This window comes from Lates calcarifer, linkage group LG16_LG22 (assembly GCF_001640805.2).
Source record: "Lates calcarifer isolate ASB-BC8 linkage group LG16_LG22, TLL_Latcal_v3, whole genome shotgun sequence".
In the NCBI taxonomy this organism is placed as follows: Eukaryota; Metazoa; Chordata; class Actinopteri; family Centropomidae; genus Lates; species Lates calcarifer.
The window spans coordinates 12,817,363-12,836,702 of NC_066848.1; the positions used below are offsets into that span (position 1 = coordinate 12,817,363).

Below are 19,340 nucleotides of genomic sequence, written 5' to 3' on the forward strand. Positions count from 1 at the left end.
TATCACGGTGATTAACATTTTCTCAATGGTTCCCAGAACCAACAAAAAAACCTGTTCCGGAATCCTTGACTGGTGTGCATATAATGTATGTACTTCATGAAACAGCTGACAATATTTTTACCATTTCTTTCTCTATTTTACTTTGTCTTTAATCTTGTCTCTGTCTCTGTTCTTATGGAACCCAATTAACTGAAGGTCACCTGTATATGCACTCCCTGTGAAATCCCTGACAAATCAGTTGGCATTGTTACAGACCTTATGGCCTAAACGTAGCATTAACAGAGATGAAATAAAATAACACAATAAAAGGTGTATGAAAGCATATGTCCTGTACACAGGAGCATCCTTGCTGCTCTCAAAAGACTCGCCTCATTTTCTCAGAACTGTCACTTACCCCAGCCCTCACAATACATTATAGACTAGCTACCAACACTGCAGGAGATATCCTTTGTGTTTGTCTACGTTCAGACTCTGCCTGTGTTATAAATGCACTTTCTACATCAGGAACCACCCCCTACTTGGGACCAAAAGCAGCTTAATCAATCTCGCACCTAATCCCAGCCTAATTCTCTCCTCCTCTAACAGAGAGCCAGTCACTACAGGGAGGCCAGAGACAGATGTAGCTGTTCCACAGTCATTACTAAGGGCAGGTTAACTCAGACAGACCTGCCAAGGAGCCTACCGATGTTCAAGAAAATCGACCCTTCTTTAAGATTTCCTATAATCACGCCTCGGTCGCCTTTTATGCTTCCCTCGTTATGATAAAATGACAAGGCAATTTTACAGGAGCTTTTGTTTGCAGATGGTCTACCCACTGTTCATCCTCCCCCACAGAATCGATACCTGGCTTCCTTTTACATACACAGTATTGTGTGGTACAGTGTAAGCACACCTTCAACAGCATTTACAAAGACATAACATATTACAAACCTTTTAAACAAGAGTCATCCTAGCAGCTTTTCTGAAGCTGTAGCTGATTAGAATTCATCCTGAGGGGGACATGAAAATATGTACAAATTCTATAGCCATTCACAACTTGTTGAGATATTTGACTCTGAACCACAAATGTAAAGCTCATGGTGGTGCTAATGGAAAAGGTAAGGATTGCCAAAGTCATTAGGATTTATCCTCTGGGAACTATTAATGACCACCAAATTTCATGGCAATCCAACCAATTTCTGTGGAGATATTTCAGTCTGGACCAAAGGCCAACATTGCCATCCTTGGGGCTGTCATTAAAAATCATTTATGTTAGCAGTGCTAGAACAGAACAAATAATTCTGGTAAAAATTGGTTCAAACACAAGCTGATTGGTTTAGGGCTGAGTTTTAGTAAAATTTCAAATTCAGAGGTGACTCTCATCTCGTATTCAAGGTCTTTTCAGTAGCTTACAGTCTGGGCTGCACAGACAGCCATGTTGTGTTAGATTTAAAACCAAGCATGGCATGACTGACTTATTCAATTTGCCACCATTCTGCTGAAAGGCGCCTATTTAAAGACATGGTCTGTTTAAACAACAGGCAGAGAAGAGAGCATGAACCCAAGTTATGTCTGGTCATGGTCAAATGTGAAAAGAAATGGAATAAAACCACAATTTTTTGATTCAGCGCAGGAACTCAACCCACAACTAAGGATTCAGTCAATGTAATTTAAATGCAGCCAAAAGACAACAATGAACAGTTGTTTGCGCATCAAAGTTTCATTTGATTTCTGAGAACTCTGGTCGGTCTTCTGAAGAATGCCCACAATGCACAAGGGGCTCCACGGTCCTTGACGGCAAAGCGAGAGTTTGTTTTCAGTGGGAGATGTGAACTTTTATGGTCTTGACATGCTGGATCTATTTTGTCCTTTTCAAATAAAAAAGCTGAGGCATTAAACTACCCTTCAGCGCGGTCAGAGAGCAAATCAGCAACAGTGGGATTGTTTGAAAGAAGAAAAACTGTACTGGCAATGAAAAGAGAAAAAAAACTGTAACTGATGAGAAAGAAAGACAATGAAAGGAAGACAAAGAAAGAACAAAAGAAAGTAGAAAACAAGCAATTAAACATAAAGAAAAATGCTGAATCTTAGAAGGCTTAAAGGGTCTTTTGGTTAGCAATGTGCTGTTATAGGATTATCGTGTAATTTAGCTTTTTCTCATTTGCCTGAAGGCACAAAAGGCAAGAGCACATAAGGATGTTTTGCAGTTGTAATAAAATGTTGTCCTGCTCCCTATAGAGCTACGGTACCATAAGAATGTCATTTCTGTTACTTGTGAAAGAAATTATGGAACACGCTCTTTCACAACAGAGAATCAAATTATGTGCTGAAAATGTACAATGACAAATGGAACCAGAAGAGGTGAAGTTGTTTACATAATGTGCTTTTTATGCAGCTGATGCATTGGTGGAGACTGGAATGAATTGGCTTCCCTGACACACTTCATTACACAGAGCTACACTTTGCCCCTGAGGTCAGGGAAGCCAGCTGTTTAAGCTGTAATGAAACACAAAGCTCACCCTCCACCACCTGCAGAGCCTGGTGTTGCTCTCAAAATCCAAAAACTAAGGATTGAAGAAATATGATAGATCATAAAAATAATTGTCTAGATGAGTTTAATAAAGATAATGATGTTTTGGAAATGTCTTTGTGCATCGTGCTACAGTGCAACATCTGCTTTTACAGACTAATACAGCTTGAGCAAACTGATAACACAGTAACCCAGGAAAACATAGCCACACATCCGTCACACAAAGTTCACTCCCACTTCACATGTTCAATAAAGATGACCTTGGAATACGTATAATGCTGTTAAGTAATCCTTGAAAAAATGTCCTTTTTCAACATGTTCATTCAAACAGCCTGTTCATTTTGGTATGTGTGCTGAATATCTGATTTAAAAAAATATAACTGAACAATCTCTGAAAGGATCAGAAACTTGCACCTTTCTGCAGCCAGTTATATTTTACATTACACTAGATGGATACTATTTACACAGACTGAATGCTCTAATGCTCTTGAGCCTTGCCATAGTCACAGTCAATCAGCAAATCTGATTAAGACTAAAGAAAAAAGACATCCCTTGGCAATGCTGATTCTACAACCCAAGATATTATTATAAGTTCTATTTATTGGTTAAATAATATCTCACCGTCTGACTAACAGAGCATCAGCCAATGAGTCATGTGTTTTATTCCCACATGCTGCATATGTGAATCACAGCACTTGATCTCAGTGCATCATACAGCCATGCTCTTACAATGTTAAAAAAAAAAAAAAAAACATAATAACATAGTCATATCAACAGAATGATAATATATTAGAGGTACTGAAATAACAAGTTTTCTGCTCTGGTTGATAACTCAGGCTGACAGTTAAATATCCCATACTGTAGACTTCAAAGAATATAAATGATTTGCATGCCATCAAATGTTATCAAATTTGAGCTTGAGAGCTTGAGGTCTCTGTATTTTCAGTTGCACTGGTCCTACAAAGCAGCTTACTTTATCTTCATTTGTTTATTTGCTTAAAGCACTTGAACCGACTCACACAGTATGGTGGGCGATCAGCTCAGTACTTTTAGCCTTTCAACTTTCTGGATGAAACCTGTGCTGAAACGATCAGGCCATAAATAGATTAGTTAACAGAAAATTAATCTTCAACCATTTTTATGAGCAAATAATTGTTTGTCAATGTCAGATATTTCCTCTCATAACACTGGGACTGTTGGTTGTATTAAGTGAGTACTTAAAATACATCAAATAGGACTTAAGGAAATCTTGAGGGCTTTTTTTTTCCTATTGCCCACACAAGTGAGCATAAGAAAACAATCATCATATCAACTAATAATGGAAATAATCTTTAGTTTTGGTCCTGGCAAACCTTTAACGTTCTGCACTACAGTCATTGGAGATGGCTCAAGACTATGAAAAATATCACAAGAAGATCTTTCCTGGTGGAAGGGACGTCACTTTCTGCCCTTTTCATGCTAAACATAGAGCTGAAGAGAGAACACAGGAAGGCTTTGGCAAGATCACGCTGAGAACCTGATCTGAGCTCCCACACTGTGAGTAAAGTTACATAATTTAATTTCCCCTATTTGATTATCACTGATCTGACGTGTTGGAAGCATTTTGATGTTCAAAACCTCTCTATGCTTATGAATTTTTTTATGAATTTTTCTCTGTGATAGGAGATGATGGGAGACGCAGGACCAAAGATGAGTACACTGTAAAAATGTTACAGGAGTGGAATCAATCTTTTGTCATTAACTAAAAGTAAATGTTAAGTTCAGTAATTAAACTTAGAATGTCTAGTTTTTATTTTCAGACCACTTTCAAATCTAAATGTAGTGGCTGTAACTAGAAGTTTTTCATGTCAAATGAGGAAGTGCTGAGAAAATGTCAAAGGAGAGCAAATCTGTCTGTAATGACTGTAAGACTGTTGAATAAAATAATTAACTGTGTAGAGTTTCTAAACAGTTAGCAATGCAATTCACCTAGAAAATATGAATGGAGAAATACCTAATCTGGTATTTTTTGAGAGTATTTAGAAACAAAGAAAATCTGTAACAAATATTTCACTTTTTTATGTACCTGGAGCTATTGGTCTTGCACTCCAGAAATCCACAAATTGTTAACCACGTGATTATCCATTATTGATTTTCCTCAAAGTAGTTCACCTTGGGAAAATGCCTTTGTTTTTAACTGGCTAAGTAATTAAATGGACTTAAGAAACAATGCTTCCAGCTTTTCTGCTAACAAAAAAAGAGCAATGGACCAGATGTTGTCTATTTAAATACACAATTTTTCACTCTTTGTTCCCCAGGTTTTGATTAGGTTGCATGATAATGGACAAATAATATGTTGGAGTAAGAGACTAACATTTTCTATCTTAAATATAGCTCAACACAGTTTGGATGTGGTTCTGGGAACTAGCAGCAGATGCCAGGCAACATCACAGGTGTAGTGGTTAATATTGTAGCAGAAAATTAGCTGTTTTGTCCAAAACTGATTAACAAACATCTGGCAGTATTCTGAAGCCTGAAGTTTTTATAGCAACATTAAAGTAAACTCAAAGTGCTTTATATAATGCATAAAACTTAAAACAGGGAAAGGAGTAGAAGACACTTGAAGCACAAATTAAAACAATGTAAATAAGAACCTCTTAAAGATTATAGTTTTTTCTAAATCGTGTGTGGTCATCAATTTTCAAACTCTTTGTTATTGCTATTTATTTATTCATTCAATTTTAATCTGATGTTATCGTTTAGATGAATTGGGTACTTAAATTTGAACTATTTGTATGCTTCTGCCAGGAAAGTTTCCTCAACTTAGAGAGGGGAGCTTAACTTAATATGAGAAGATTCATTTTGTGTCAGAAGGCCCTTTATGACTACAGTCCTTTTATTTCTGTCCTTTAACAAGTCCATGTTCAAGTCTAACAATTCATACTGGAGTGTTTTTCCATTTCTTTTGATTAGACTTCTCCTGTAGACTGTGTGAATGTGCTCTCTCTGTACCCGACTGACATCTCCCTGCTGTTGACTCTATGACACGTTAAGGTTGAGAATCTTTATGATTCTTTAGGTGGATAGATTTTTGTTACTTGAGAAAATCCACATAATATTTTCCAATATCATCAACAATCAACCAGACTAAGTGAGCGCACCAGTGAGGGTGTTTTTGGTATCAACTAAAATATGTTGGTTAAATCAAGTCTCGGAAATTCCAAAAGCTAGAATCCAGTGTCAGATATTCAGTCTTTATTCTTTGATCAGGTCAATCAAAATCGTTGCAAATTCTGAAGTGTTTTTGTTTAGAAAATGTTCTTGTATTGCTGCTTGTGTTTTGACAACATCTATGAATTCAGAAATTTGGTGCCTTTTCTTGAATAAAAAAGTGGGTTTTGTAGAAAAACATGTTTATTTTTATTTGTAAATGTCGAGAATGAATATCCTTTTGGAAATTAATGTATTGCATCTCCACTAGCTTTGAAAATTTTCACACAATTACCCCCAGCAATCCGGGAAAGTAAATACAACTCATACAAATCAGCACAAGTTTGAGAAAATATACACTGACTACATTTATTATAGATAATGTGTTAAATTACTCATTATCTCACACACACACACACACAATCTGAGTAAAACTGAATGAACTCCTGCAGCTGTTTCACCCTACTCACATGTGTGAAGCATAAATTCAACATTCACTCAGTGCCAACCCAGATTTGCAGACAGTACTCTTCTCTCTAGGCGGTGGTGTGGGTCACTGCAGTACTGCTTCAAGGCAGGCACCATGGGTATTTTGACTGTTCTGTGATGAGGATCCTAATTAGCCGCTACATTCTTTAATTAAACAAGTGCAGAGTTAAACAGTGTAACACAAGCACAAATGTCAATGGTGCAGACTTTGTAGCACCTAATTTAGCAGAGTTACTAAAGGCTGTTTTGTGAGAACTAGTATTCCCATCCATTATTTCTCACCAATGCTGACTTTTTAAACTGATCCTTCATGCGTTGGACATGGGTTCACTCTTAACAGGACTTGCAATTGAAGGCCATAATGCACTGTGCTGGTGTGAGAAGTTATACATTAAGAGTTGCTGATAGGATATGATTCAGTGAACAGAACTGTGTTGCACTGGGGAAAAACAGCTTGGAAAATCCTTAAAATGCAGATGAATGAATAGATAACAAGACAGGCAGTCGGACAGTTTTCTAGTCAAAAAGGAAGATGAATAGATAGCAAGACAGTTAGTCAGACAAACACCTAGAGAGGAAAAAAAGAAAGATTTGGCAAGGTAGATAATAAGACAGACTGACAGACAGCTGTACATTCACATGGAGAATTTAAAAAAAAGTGGGTTGGAAGACTGTAATGGGGGTTGTGGGTAGCCGTATTCCCTTGAGGGCTTACTTTACTATACTCTATATCAACTGTAGCTTCCGATGTACTGAAAAAAGTAAAACAGATTTACACTCCCTCCTAGATTGCACTCTTCCAAGTAGTAAAAAGATTAGCCAGCAGTGGCAAAGTATCATCTGAAGAACGCCAATGCAGCAATATAGTCTATTCATCTTTCTGCCCTTGTACTACTTTGCCAGTCACTACCTCGATCCACAGTCCTTTGCCTCTGCCAAATGTGGGTCAAGAGAGGTCTAGTCCACAGGGGCATCATGGTGAGAAAAAATGAAACAGAAAAGGAGAACATCTGAGGATAAATAAAGTACTGCTGGGACACACCCTGATTCACTATAGTGCCACAAATGAGCCAATTAGGCTCAGACTTGTCTCTTCGTGAGGGTTCTACTGATGGTGAATGCAGCAAAGAGATCTTGTTTTTCCCTACAATTTCTACTAAACTTTGATTTATTTTTTAGCAGTGTGTATATACAGTATGTGTGTGTTTGTGTGTGTGAGTCTGCGTGGGAGTGGTGATGTTCTTTCATCTCAGTTCCAACTCAATGTATTCTTTTCAGCATATGAATTCCTGGTGTTAATATGGCTTTGCTTCAGTGGCAGCCTGATCTCACCATGACACTGGAGATAGTTTTGGCACATTTACATGTAAATGAAAGAGCTGAGATCATCTCACATACAAATGTCATGTTTATGGGACACATTTAGCCATCAGGTGCTCTCATTCGCCCTGACTCACCGTAGTCGCTCTCGTAAAAGATGATAAACTTCTGCCAGTGCAGCTCGGAGACGAGGGTGAGCAGGACATCATTGATTCGAACAGGTGGACGGGCAGCCAACGTGTAGCTCTCTCCGTCCGGGCTGGGGTTGAGCTGGCAGGCGGTGCGGGGTGAACCGTCCCCGTTTCTCTGAATGAAGAGATGGGGGATGTGCATTGCATCTGTCAAGGACTGCAGGGCACTTGCGGCTGCACAGCCCGTGGACGTGACCAGAGCGAGGATCCCCTGGTTCATCAGCTCGCATGCTGGATGGAAGAAAGAAAAAAAAGAGAGATAAAGTAGATGAAGGGAAAGGAGTAAAGGAAAGAATGCAGGTTTGGTAGGGAATGTGGGTGGTTACAAGAGGGAGGAAGATAGGAAGAGGGAGATAAGAATCAATGACACAGAAATATATAAAGGGATACAATAGCAAGACAGAAATGAGAAAAAAGCAAATATGTGGAGAAAAATGGGTTCAGGGAAAGGGAAAAGGAGGTAAAACATGGATAGAAATGCTTTAAAAGTCAATCCAAACTATAATCAATTCCAACAAGATTTTCATTTCAAAAATCATTTTTTCAGGTTTTAAGAGCTCTGCACATTATTCAAGAAAGTGTTCAACTGGGCTTAAGAATTCAAGATGGTTCTTTGTGTACACTACTTAGGATTACATCTGAGCTTCTGCAGTTGAGAACAGATCACGGAAAAGAGGGGCTTGGTGCATAAGTTGTATTATAATGTGAAGATGAGAGATTCAGTGGGGGGCATCCTCTAATCCTTGTCCCTAGACAAAAATGAGACAGCTGATTAAAGCAAAAACGCTTGCTAAAGGTAACAGTCACTTGAAAACAGCAGATGAATCAGAGTGCTGCAGGAGTCAGTGTGGTGCTTTGAAAAAATAAAAAAAAAAACACACAGAACAGAGGTAGCGACTGAGTGGGAGGGATGTGTCACAAATAAAAATCAAGAATATTCTAGCTGCATACAGAGGGTTAGATGATGATACCTCCCATGAGTCTAAACCAAATACCATCCCCCACACCCTTCACTCTTTCATGTACCCATGGTGGAAATCTGCAGAGCAGCACAGATTAAGACCGCAGACACATGCTTGTAGTGTCTGTGTTGGGTCTTAACGTTCCTACATTTTTATTTACACGTGTAATTTGAGCAAAATCTGTTTTAGATCCTCTTAAGGTAGGTCAGCATGTCTGATGAGACAAAATGCCAAATGTCTTTTAAAGATGAAAATGCCATCTTTGACGTTATTAATACATCTGACATTGATGTAAAAGGCTGTTCTGTCTAAGTGGTGGTAAATATTTAACGACAGTGGGAGGACTTGAGGTTCCAGTGATCTGGACTATGAGGCATTCATTATTTTGCCGTTCAAATGATCTGACAGTTGATCAGAAACCTAAAAAGATGACTCTTTTAACCACAATGACAATATCTATAGTGTATAATAAAGATAGCTGACTTTATACTATAGTATACGACATATTTTAACAAATTTATTTGCAGCATAATTTCCTAGTGCTATGGTAAAGTTAGGTGTAATGTAAAGGTGAAACAGTTCATAAGCTTTTTTTAAGACTTGGTTTTTAAGTGCTTTGAAACATTCATCTGCAGCAAAGAGATAGTAATCCTAATTTCACACTGATAGGTTTAACACACAGACTTAAACTAAATGGGCACCGAATCAGGAACGTTTCGCAAGATAGAGGATATATTTTGAACAAATATTGCTCTTTCTAAACCACAACTTCTCATGCTCTCTTCTCATGTTTCTTAAAGCAAAATACATAATTGCTGACCCTATCACTCTTGACCTAATATATTTGCATCCTCTCTTAGGTTACACAATGCAAGCCACAGAAATAGGCAATTTGCAGGAAAGAGAAAGTGATGTGAATCCAAATGCAAAACAGTTTAAATGAAGAATATCATATTCACGTTTAATTTTAAGCTCCATCTCTGTTGCGAGCTGCATAATCATCTATTACAAGGATGCGGGTCTGCAGTCTAATTTTGCATGTGACATGAGACCGGCTTCAACAAATGCTTCCTTTAAAATTCCAGTCACTATTTCTCACACAGCAGGGATCTTATAATTTCAGCATAAATAGCTGAGCATATTGTACAAAACAGCAATTAAATGTTCTCTTGCTGCATTTCATAATACCACCTAATTATATAATCTACTTCAGTGTCAATGCAGAATTTAGCACAAAGCGACAGCACTGCACTCAAAGACCATACTATATCATGGAAACCCTTGATACCCTTGAACATTATAAGAAGCACAAGGACATGTGCAGGTAAGATACCTTGAAGTTAAATCCAATGTGATACCAAAATAGGTGTGAGGGTGGATGTGAAGGGAAAAGGAGGGTGGATGTGAAGGGAAGGCATCAGGGATGAGGCAAAAGGTCTGAGAGGGAGGGAGTGAGAAAGGTGAGAAAAGTAAGGGCATGGGGGAGAGAGAGAGAGAGAGTTGTTCTATGAACGCAGGCATACTGGAAAAAGCTGGTATATGCACGTGTATGTGTGTCTGAGGATGTATGGCAGAGGGGGGAGGACTATTAATGTGACAAATGACGATTTCATCTGCTGACTGCAAGCACCGGACTACATTAAGGCACTGTAAATCATGAGTATAGGGGCAACTAAATAACATAGTGAGGAGCAGGGAAAGTAGGAATGTCAGACAGTTGAGGCAGAGGGAGATGCACTGTAGCTGTTCTAGTTGAAGCAGAAAAAGGAAGAAAGTGCATGAGGGAATGAGAAGCAATGAGGAAAAGAGTGCAAAGAGAAGGAGAGGGATTATTTGTAGCTTTTTACATGAATGCCCAAGAGTGCAAGAAAGACAACGTGCTTCTCCAAAGACAGAAGTGTGACCATTTGTGTGTGTGTGTGTGTGTGTGTGTGTGTGTGTGTGTGTGTGGTGTGTGTATGTATGTATGAGGGACAGAAAGGCAAGACTTATGTAGAGGCCAACGTGCAGTAGGGCACTTGGCAAATATTCTGTAGTGCAGCATCAAATGCTAATGTTCTGCTCAGTAGGAAGCCATGTGATTGGCAGAAATACAAATCCGGAGCATGCTTTAACACTGATACAATGTCTAAATGTGTCAGGTGGCAACAATAAACACTGTACTGTGCTATGCACTGAAAACAGAAACAGTCTGTTCCTTGGAGCTGGTTCCCTGTTAACAAGTTTTCTCATACGCAACCTCACTATAAACTTTGCAGGGCTGGGTTTAGTGTGATTGCTGCCTGATTTCAGTTTTAAAGATACTGTGTGATCTATTTTAAACAAATTACATTGGAGCTTAAACAAAGTCAATTAGTCTATCAACAGAAAATTAATCAGCAACACATTTGATAATTGATTAATCAGAAAATGGCAAAGATTCTTTGGCTTAAACTTCTAAAATGTGCAGATTTGGTGATTTTTTGTGTTTTATATTATTTTAAAAGGAATCATTTTGTGGTTTTGGACTATTCATAGGACTATTCATAGACTAAACACATAATTGAGGAATCGAAAAATAATTCAACAGATTAATCGATAATGAATATAATCAGTAGTTACAGTATTTGTACAGTTCTTAAAATATATTAGGATCAAATTGATTGTGAAAGGATTGTCTGTCTTTATTATGTACCTGTAGTGTTTTTCATCACATTTATTGTTTTTTCCTTGTTCCGTTGCAAGAAACTCCAAAATGTTTACCTTAATTTGTGCTGAGAGAAGAGTGGCCCATACAGAAGCTTCTTTTTTTTTCCTTTCTAAAATATGTAGCCCCTACTCCCCGTCTCTCAGCCACTTTTAGTAGACTGCGGCTTAAGTGCAACTGCAGCCATTTTGGCTTCCTAATGGACACCCCGGGCCTATTATACACCAGACAGTCCACTGACAGGAGGGAGGAGGGCTCCACAGTCATTGGCAAGGATGATAATGGTGGAATAATGACTCTTAAATGTTCTCCCTGAAGTGGACAGGGGCCATCACTCATTTCCTGCTAGCTATCTGACATCTAGTGTCAGCATGTAACAGCAGTCTTATAGATACACCTTACAGGAATAGCTTCCTTTTCCTTTTCTAAAACCACAGATTTATTATCTCTCTATCTATTTAAAATCAATAAATGTATAGGCTGTGTCTATGGAAATGGATCAATGGAAAGATTTTAATTGTCAACACATCTGCTGTAATTGAAAGGGGTTATAATGGGAAGATGCAAACAGCTGCTTTCTTTAGAAACAGATTTATAGAATCTATCAAACGCATTGTGGAAAAGCAGCCATTTTCCACTGAGTAATGCTATGGTTGATCTATGCTGAGATCAGTGGTGGTGAATTAATTTTGAAACATGTCTAATGAACAGAAACATCACTGAGATCATGCATTTTTGTTAATCAGTCAGCAAATTCAGTGGCCAAATCAGCAAAGGGGCTGGGAGAGTGTAAGCAGTGTTTTTCATGCCTCCATATTCATAACTCAAACCATTAGAAAGGACATCTGCCATGCAGATTAGGTCTGATCAACAAAAGCACACAGTATTTTTCCACACAAGTCGTCGCCTCATCAGACCAGCTCAATTATGCGTGTGTGGTGTGGGGGAAATTATCATCAAGACACCAGGCTGAAGGAAGACATCACAACATCTTGCCACACAATCTGTTTTTTCATGAAAAAGGGATGTCAACACTTTCTTGCCCTCATTTGACCAATGTAATATGAAGGAATAAGATGGACCACCACACCACTGTAGTAGTGAATGCTGCCCAAATTGGTCCTGTCTCTGTGATTTCACAGTCTAAATAAGACAGTCTCATTTGGTTTGCTCTGACTCAGAGCACAATCGGGGGATTCAAAAGAGGAGGAGGGTCACCACTGGGATAAATTCTACATCATTGTCAACAACACTCTACCTTGCAGTGACAAAAGTGTAACTCTGGTCTAATTGAGACAGTTTGCAATATGTAATGATGGGGATTACATATTGAGACAGTTTGCAATATGTAATGATGGGGATTTCTGTTAATCAGTGCAGTTTCAAAGGCAGACAAATCTTGATTATTATTATTTTTTTAGTCTGACTGTACACAATACTATTCAATCTAAATCTGGAATTATGAGATAAGGAAGATGTTAAACCTCATCTTGTAAATTAGAGGTGATCAAACAAAAGGGTGTGGGGAAACCAATCACTGATTCAATATCTGATTTTAATCTTTCCCTCAAAGGTACTATTGCAAAGTGAATATTGGATATACTGTTGAATATTACTTAAACATTTCCAATGTTGGCACCAAGAAAAAAATCTGCTGGATCATATTCCTCCTCTTTTCAGCACAAGGTGATGTGATCAAGATACCAAACTGCTAAAATAGTCATTGTTTTTCAGTACTCAGCAGGGAAAAAATGGCAGATAGTGCAGTTTTTTTAATATATCTGTTTTAGCTGGTGGAAAATTCATAAGAGCTTTAAATGATCCATATCATGCTCAGCTAAGAGGAGGCTGGACGTTGTGTCATTTCCTCATTGTGAATGGGCCCTTCCACTCTCCTTTTGGCAGCTTCCCACGACATAATAGCTCTTCACCACACCGACGAGAGAAACGGGAGAGATCAGTATTATACGGCAGCTGGACCGCAGCTTAGTTCAACATTTGAGAGTACAGCAACATTGCACCTCCAGTAAAAATGAATCGTCTCTCCATCGCTCTCTTTCATTCACTCCCTCAATCATGTCTTGCTCTCACCTTTTGGGAAGAATAACATCCTGTGGCCCTCTCCCCATGCCTGCACTCCTGCTGTCAGACTAAGATAAGGGTAAATATCCTTGTCAATACTATTGATGCTAAGACTGCCCATGTCATCTGAACTGTGATGGAGGATTTCACTGCTGTAAATTATACTTTCCAGACAACTGACAGATAGAAATAGACTGATTACAGTAGTTACTGTTTCTGCACAGGGAGTGGATGCAATAACAACAGGACCTATACAGTGCAGTGCAACCTAGTGCACTAGCCCAGCAGTAAATAAATAAGTACATATGTCAAGCTTGAATGTTCAATTTCTGTTTTGTCCACAGGGGTGGTCAGAACCACCTCACAATATATTGCAATTCAATACAACACCAACACAGCCTACAGTCTCCGAGGTTAGCTGGGTTGGTCAGTCTTCCAAAGTCTTGATAAAAAATGTAATCATATAAGCTACACAGAGGTTGTATTCAGTGCAGGTGTTTCAGATTAAAATGATATTACAGACCCTACTAGGCCAGTAACATCTTACTGGCTTGTTAAGATTCTGACCCGGTAATAGCAACAGCACTTGTTCAAGTCCAGCTGTGGACATTTGCAGGATGTTACACGCACACACACTGGATATATCCAACACAATCAAAATAATGATCATGATAGTAACACATCAGTATCTCTATTCAGCAATCTCAAGTCAAATCGATTTCCTCTCCTAGAGGAAGAACTCAAATCCAGTGCCTCTTGACTCTCAGCAAAGATACTTATTATTGACTTGAGCGCTTTATGAATTTCTGAGATAACAGACATGGCTCCAGCAAATTGTGAATAATCAACTGTGGTGGCGACAGTGTTGCAGAACAAATGTGAGGCAGAGTTTGTAGGTGTTTTAAACCATGCCGCACTAAATTGTGTTTTTTGTAACAGGTGCATTTTATTTTATCGGACCATTATGTGTCCATACAGGAGTATTCACCTGCACAACCAATTTCAAAACTAGGGTCTTTTTTTTAAACTCCTCTCTCAAATAATATACTGTAATAGCATAAATTCTCTCTACATGTATAAAAGAGCCCATTACAGACATTCATAATGTTATCTGACCTGCACCATGGACACAGTGGCCTTAGAAGCTCACAAAGGTACTGGCTGCTGCTTTGCTCTGTGTAAAATCTAATGAACCATTGTATACAACGGTCATATACAGTGAAAGCTTTGTAGCTTTCAAAAGCATAGACAGTGTTTTGTGGTTTTCCATCACTCTTTTTGTCTGAGGCGTTGTGTTATGGCTGCTGCTTTGTGTTCTTTGCTGCAGAAGGTGCAATCAATCAAAAAGAAATACATGATATATTGAACATCAAAATGGTTTGTGGATTGACGATGAGACCTAGTTGGTTCTGTAGTGCTTTCATGTCTCGTCTTTCTGGGCCCCTATGTTAAATATACTTTTGAGAACCGGTTCTTATTGTTTCTGACATCGGAGCTGACAAAAGAAGATAGCTGCTGTGCCCTGTGAAATTTATGCTTGGGGATATTTTTCGACTGCTGGTACCCGAGGGATGTGACAGAATAAAGGCCAGCGGTCTAAATCTCTGCAGCCTGGGAGAATAACATGACCTAATGCAACACAATCTACTCTTTATACAGTCAGTAAACAAGGTAAAAATAAATAAATAAATAAACAAACAAACAAACAAAAACATAAGAGAACTGTTGGCCTGTGGGAAGACACACCCAAAGCACGGAGAAAGTGCTGAGTCACTGACTGCTATTCTGACACTGAAATTGATGCCACCAGACAATGATATAAACAACAACACCAACATGTGATACAACTAACTGCCATGTCTTCTGGCATTATTTTCAACTGCTGAGCAATTGGTAGTGACTTAACACTTTTTCCCTGGAGCACTGAGATTTTGGTGTGCTTCACAGAGCAGACATGAGCAGAGAGTCTCAGCCTGTAACATAAAAAATTACAGTCTTACATGTAAGATCGTCCTCATGTCTCTGTTTAAACAAGAAGACAAATGTCACTCTGGAATAGCACTTTTATTAAGCCATTTCAATGAATTTCCACCACTCATATGTTTCCTTGTTATCCCTCCACTCCCTCTTTCCTTTTCTGGAGTGAATCCGACTCTGTGTCACTTGCTCTCTCATCAACTTAGCACAGCCACTGTTCCTTCCAGGGATAATTTGGTCAGTCTAATGTGCATAACATAGTCCTTTGCATATGCAATGATGTGTGTGTTTGTTTTTGTTTTTTCCTGTTCCTTTTTTTTTTCTTGAACGAGGCTGATTAGCCCTTTCACAACTGACAATCAACAGTGCCTGTTGGGAAAAATTGCTCCTTTGGCAGCATTATGCTGAGTGTTGAAACAGGTGACTATGATGCCTAGTTTTTATATGGCGTGTTTTGGTTTAGTGATGATTGATTTGGATGGTGTTATCGCGAGAGAGTGGCTAGAATTGTCACAGGATTATCATGACTCACTCACCACTGGGACAGGGACAGGCTGGGTGTTTGCTTGTCTGCTGGAATTAGGAAACATCTCACGCTCTCTCTTGGTAATGTGTCATTTGCTCTGATATCATCTCTTTCTTTGTCTCTCTTTGTCTGTAGTCTTCTGGTCTCTTTCTCTTTCTGCCTATCTACATATCTTAGTCTGTCTTTTCTTTCTCATCTGATCCCTCTGTGCTTGCCACTCACTTGTCCTCCTCATCTCAGTCTGTATGTTCCTTATCAAAACATGCCCTTGTCTTTCTTAGCCCATCTGCATCTCGAGCAATACCTCATAAAGGCAAGATAAATAATGAATTACCATGAGTTCAGTCAGGGATACGCTCTTCCTTTGTGCTACAGCTGTAGCATATGAGAACACAACATTGAAAGATTAGATAAAATAGCTTTAATGATCTTTTATAAAGTGTTGTTCCTTCCACAAGCTGATTTTGAAAAAACACACACACACACACACACACACACACACACACACACACAATTCAACAACAGTGGTCGAATCATCTGACAGCTCTGCAGAGGACTAATAATGAAACCAAGTCTCAGGAAAAAACAGGAAATCTAAAGGTTGCATAAAAAGTTATAAAAGAGCAAGCTTAGGCATTTTCTGTGAAAATCAGAGCCAAATGGAAATTGTAATATGGAGTCACTGTTAATTCCCAACTATCCTGCCCAGCCCTGACAGCACTAACATGTGGTTTATGTGATAGCAGTGCAAAGAGGTTGAGTTTGAGGCTCAGGAGTATAACCTCTTTAAGTGCCTGAGTGATTTATAGTTTTCCTGACATCTCACAGATACAGTTTTTAAGTTCTTTTGAAAAATCCTGAGTTCAGTTTAGGAGTTGACTCAATCTGTCTGTAGAAGCTAATGTTTTGGTAGCAATAGTGCACCTAGCAGCTGCTACACTGAGATGTGGGTTTTGCACATCTTTGGGAAGACGTGACTTACTGGTCTTGGGATGTAAAGAGGAGGCTGCCTCTAGCAGAGCGGGACCACTGGTTGTTGGTTTAAAGTGGATAGAAGGTAACACACTGCAAAGATTTACAACTCACTTGTACTTAAGTGAGAGAGTGTCACATGACAAATACTGGCCGGTGCAATTTGTCTTGCAATTGTTTGGGTTTATGTTTTGGCAGCAGTGTGCACAGTTACCATAGCAGCCTAAGGCCACGTTAATATCATAGACTGTATGAGTTTAGTCTACAATTTGCAAAAGAAATGTTAGATAATTTGAAGGCAGATGATGATATATTACGCTGGAACTTTGTTGAGAGGAGGAAAAGAGATATACAGCATAATACATCATGTTATGCTAAGCACAAGATAAAACCATACAGCACTACAAACAACGCCAACATAAAACAACAGGGACCAGGAATGTTGCTTGCTAGGCAGAAAAAGTAAAAGGGTGTCTGGTAATGTTTTAACAATCTGCACCACTGCGACTTTCTGTACATCAGTCACCCATCTCACAAGCAGCAGTTCAGTGGCTTTTCTGAAGTGACCAGGCTTCTCCCCTGCACTGCCAGACTGTGGCCTCACACACAAAAAAAAAAAAAAAAAAACCACAACGTGTGCGACACATACGACAGTCTTTGTATTTTTAATGTCCCATTGGCATGTTGGAGGACATTTTCTCCACTTAAGTTTAAATTTAAGCTTTAGCCACTTCACTGTAGAGGAACAGTGTCAGCTACTTAGAAAGCACCAGTGCTATCCTTCAGTGCAATTACATTGCATGCACTATTGCAGTGGCTTACAGGAGGCTAGCAATGGTCATTCACTGCATTACTGGAAATCAGCCTGTAGCCTAAACAGTATGTTGGCTGTAATACTACAAACACTAACCAGCCCCACTGAGGCTTATGTTGGCACACAAGATCACAGCCACCTGTTCCCACAGCTTGAACAAAGCCTGGCATGTTCATATGCAAGCTTGATAGCAGATACCTATTTTACAGAGTAACTCATTTAGATCCAACACTACCATTAACTGACTCATAGTGAGGAACAGCCTTCTTCAAAGTGTTACATCAGCTTGATAGGTTAAGATTATTGTGTTGCTGAGCTAAGCAATATGACCTGTGTAATGTAGCTTCTGACACTGGAGTTCAAGTGTTTAGATAAAGCATCCACATGTAACATGTAGATGTGCTCTGTTATTTCAGCCTCGCCAAGGTTAGAGACATTAGTTGTGTGTTCTCAAAGGAATTGTTTCAGCCTTACTGACAATCCCTTTGAGAACCATAGTCTGCAACTGTGCAGCCACAGTAACCTTACCATTTTAGTTTGCCAGCCCATGCAACTGAGTTGCTCTGGTTTTCAGAAAACCTAACAAATGTAAAATACTGAATAATACTGAATAATGTCTTATCTGTTGAGTAGGTTGGCATAAGGAACCACTTACCACCATAAGAAACAGCCAGTTATTTAAACACTTTAAATAACTGGCTAATTTACTCACAACACAAGACAATCAAAATTGTAAAACGAACCCTCTCTGATTGGTCAAAAAGAAAAAATAAATAAATAAAAAATATGTAAAAACAAGGTGGGCATATTTTACATCTTTAAAATATATCATCACCTTTAAATAAATATGCAGTAAATCTATAAAACAAAGAACCTGAGGAGGTGTCTTCATCCATCTGATTTGAAATGCACAGGCTATGATGCTGGCAGCTACTGTGACCAATGAGTGTGATTAAGTGTCAGCCTTTACAATATGAATCTGCTCAATTGATCATCATTTTTATTTTGTCTTAGTGAGTGCTGTAAACTCTGCAAGCAGTTGCCACATTTTAAAAGAGGTAAACCTTAATGAGATTTCAATTAACACTGGTATGGTCTTTAGATGAGGTAATGGTGTGGGCAAAAGTAAACAAACAGCAGTGAGGTGGATGGAGGACTATTTATTTAAGTAACTAATAAGTAATGTTTTTCTCTTAGGGGGGGTCAGCTTATACAACTCATTTGGAATAATTTAAGCGCACTGGCTAGTTAATCAATGATGCAAAGTTTTTCTCTCCCTCACTCTGGAAAGAATTGCAATCTGTATTCACTTACTGTTGTCAGTAATGGTTTTAATTCAAAGCACCAGAATCTTGCAGGTTTCAATAAATTTCTGTAATTTTCTGAAATTTACATGCAGTGGTTGTAGAAAAAAAAAAGATTTTATATAAGATCAACAGTCAGCAGCTTATCCATCATCTATTTAGTTTTCTCAGAGCATACTCTGTAATTAGGAATGCCTGTCTTTAACTTGTCAATAACCAGAATCTATCTTAAATGTGAAAAGTATTTATAAATCTAAATGGTTTTGTTGCAGTATTGTACAAGTAATTGAATTTTGTTCTGTAACACGATATGAAAGCA

At 38.6% G+C, this 19,340-nt stretch overlaps 1 protein-coding gene across 1 annotated transcript in view; it reads right to left on the reverse strand.

Moving 5' to 3' along the window:
• The window catches only part of grid1a (glutamate receptor, ionotropic, delta 1a), a 205,176-nt gene that overhangs the window by 72,965 nt on the left and 112,871 nt on the right, over window positions 1-19,340 (reverse strand). The window contains 1 exon segment of the mRNA XM_018696973.2: window positions 7,645-7,929. Within this exon segment, the coding sequence (XP_018552489.1) occupies window positions 7,645-7,929 (285 nt within the window).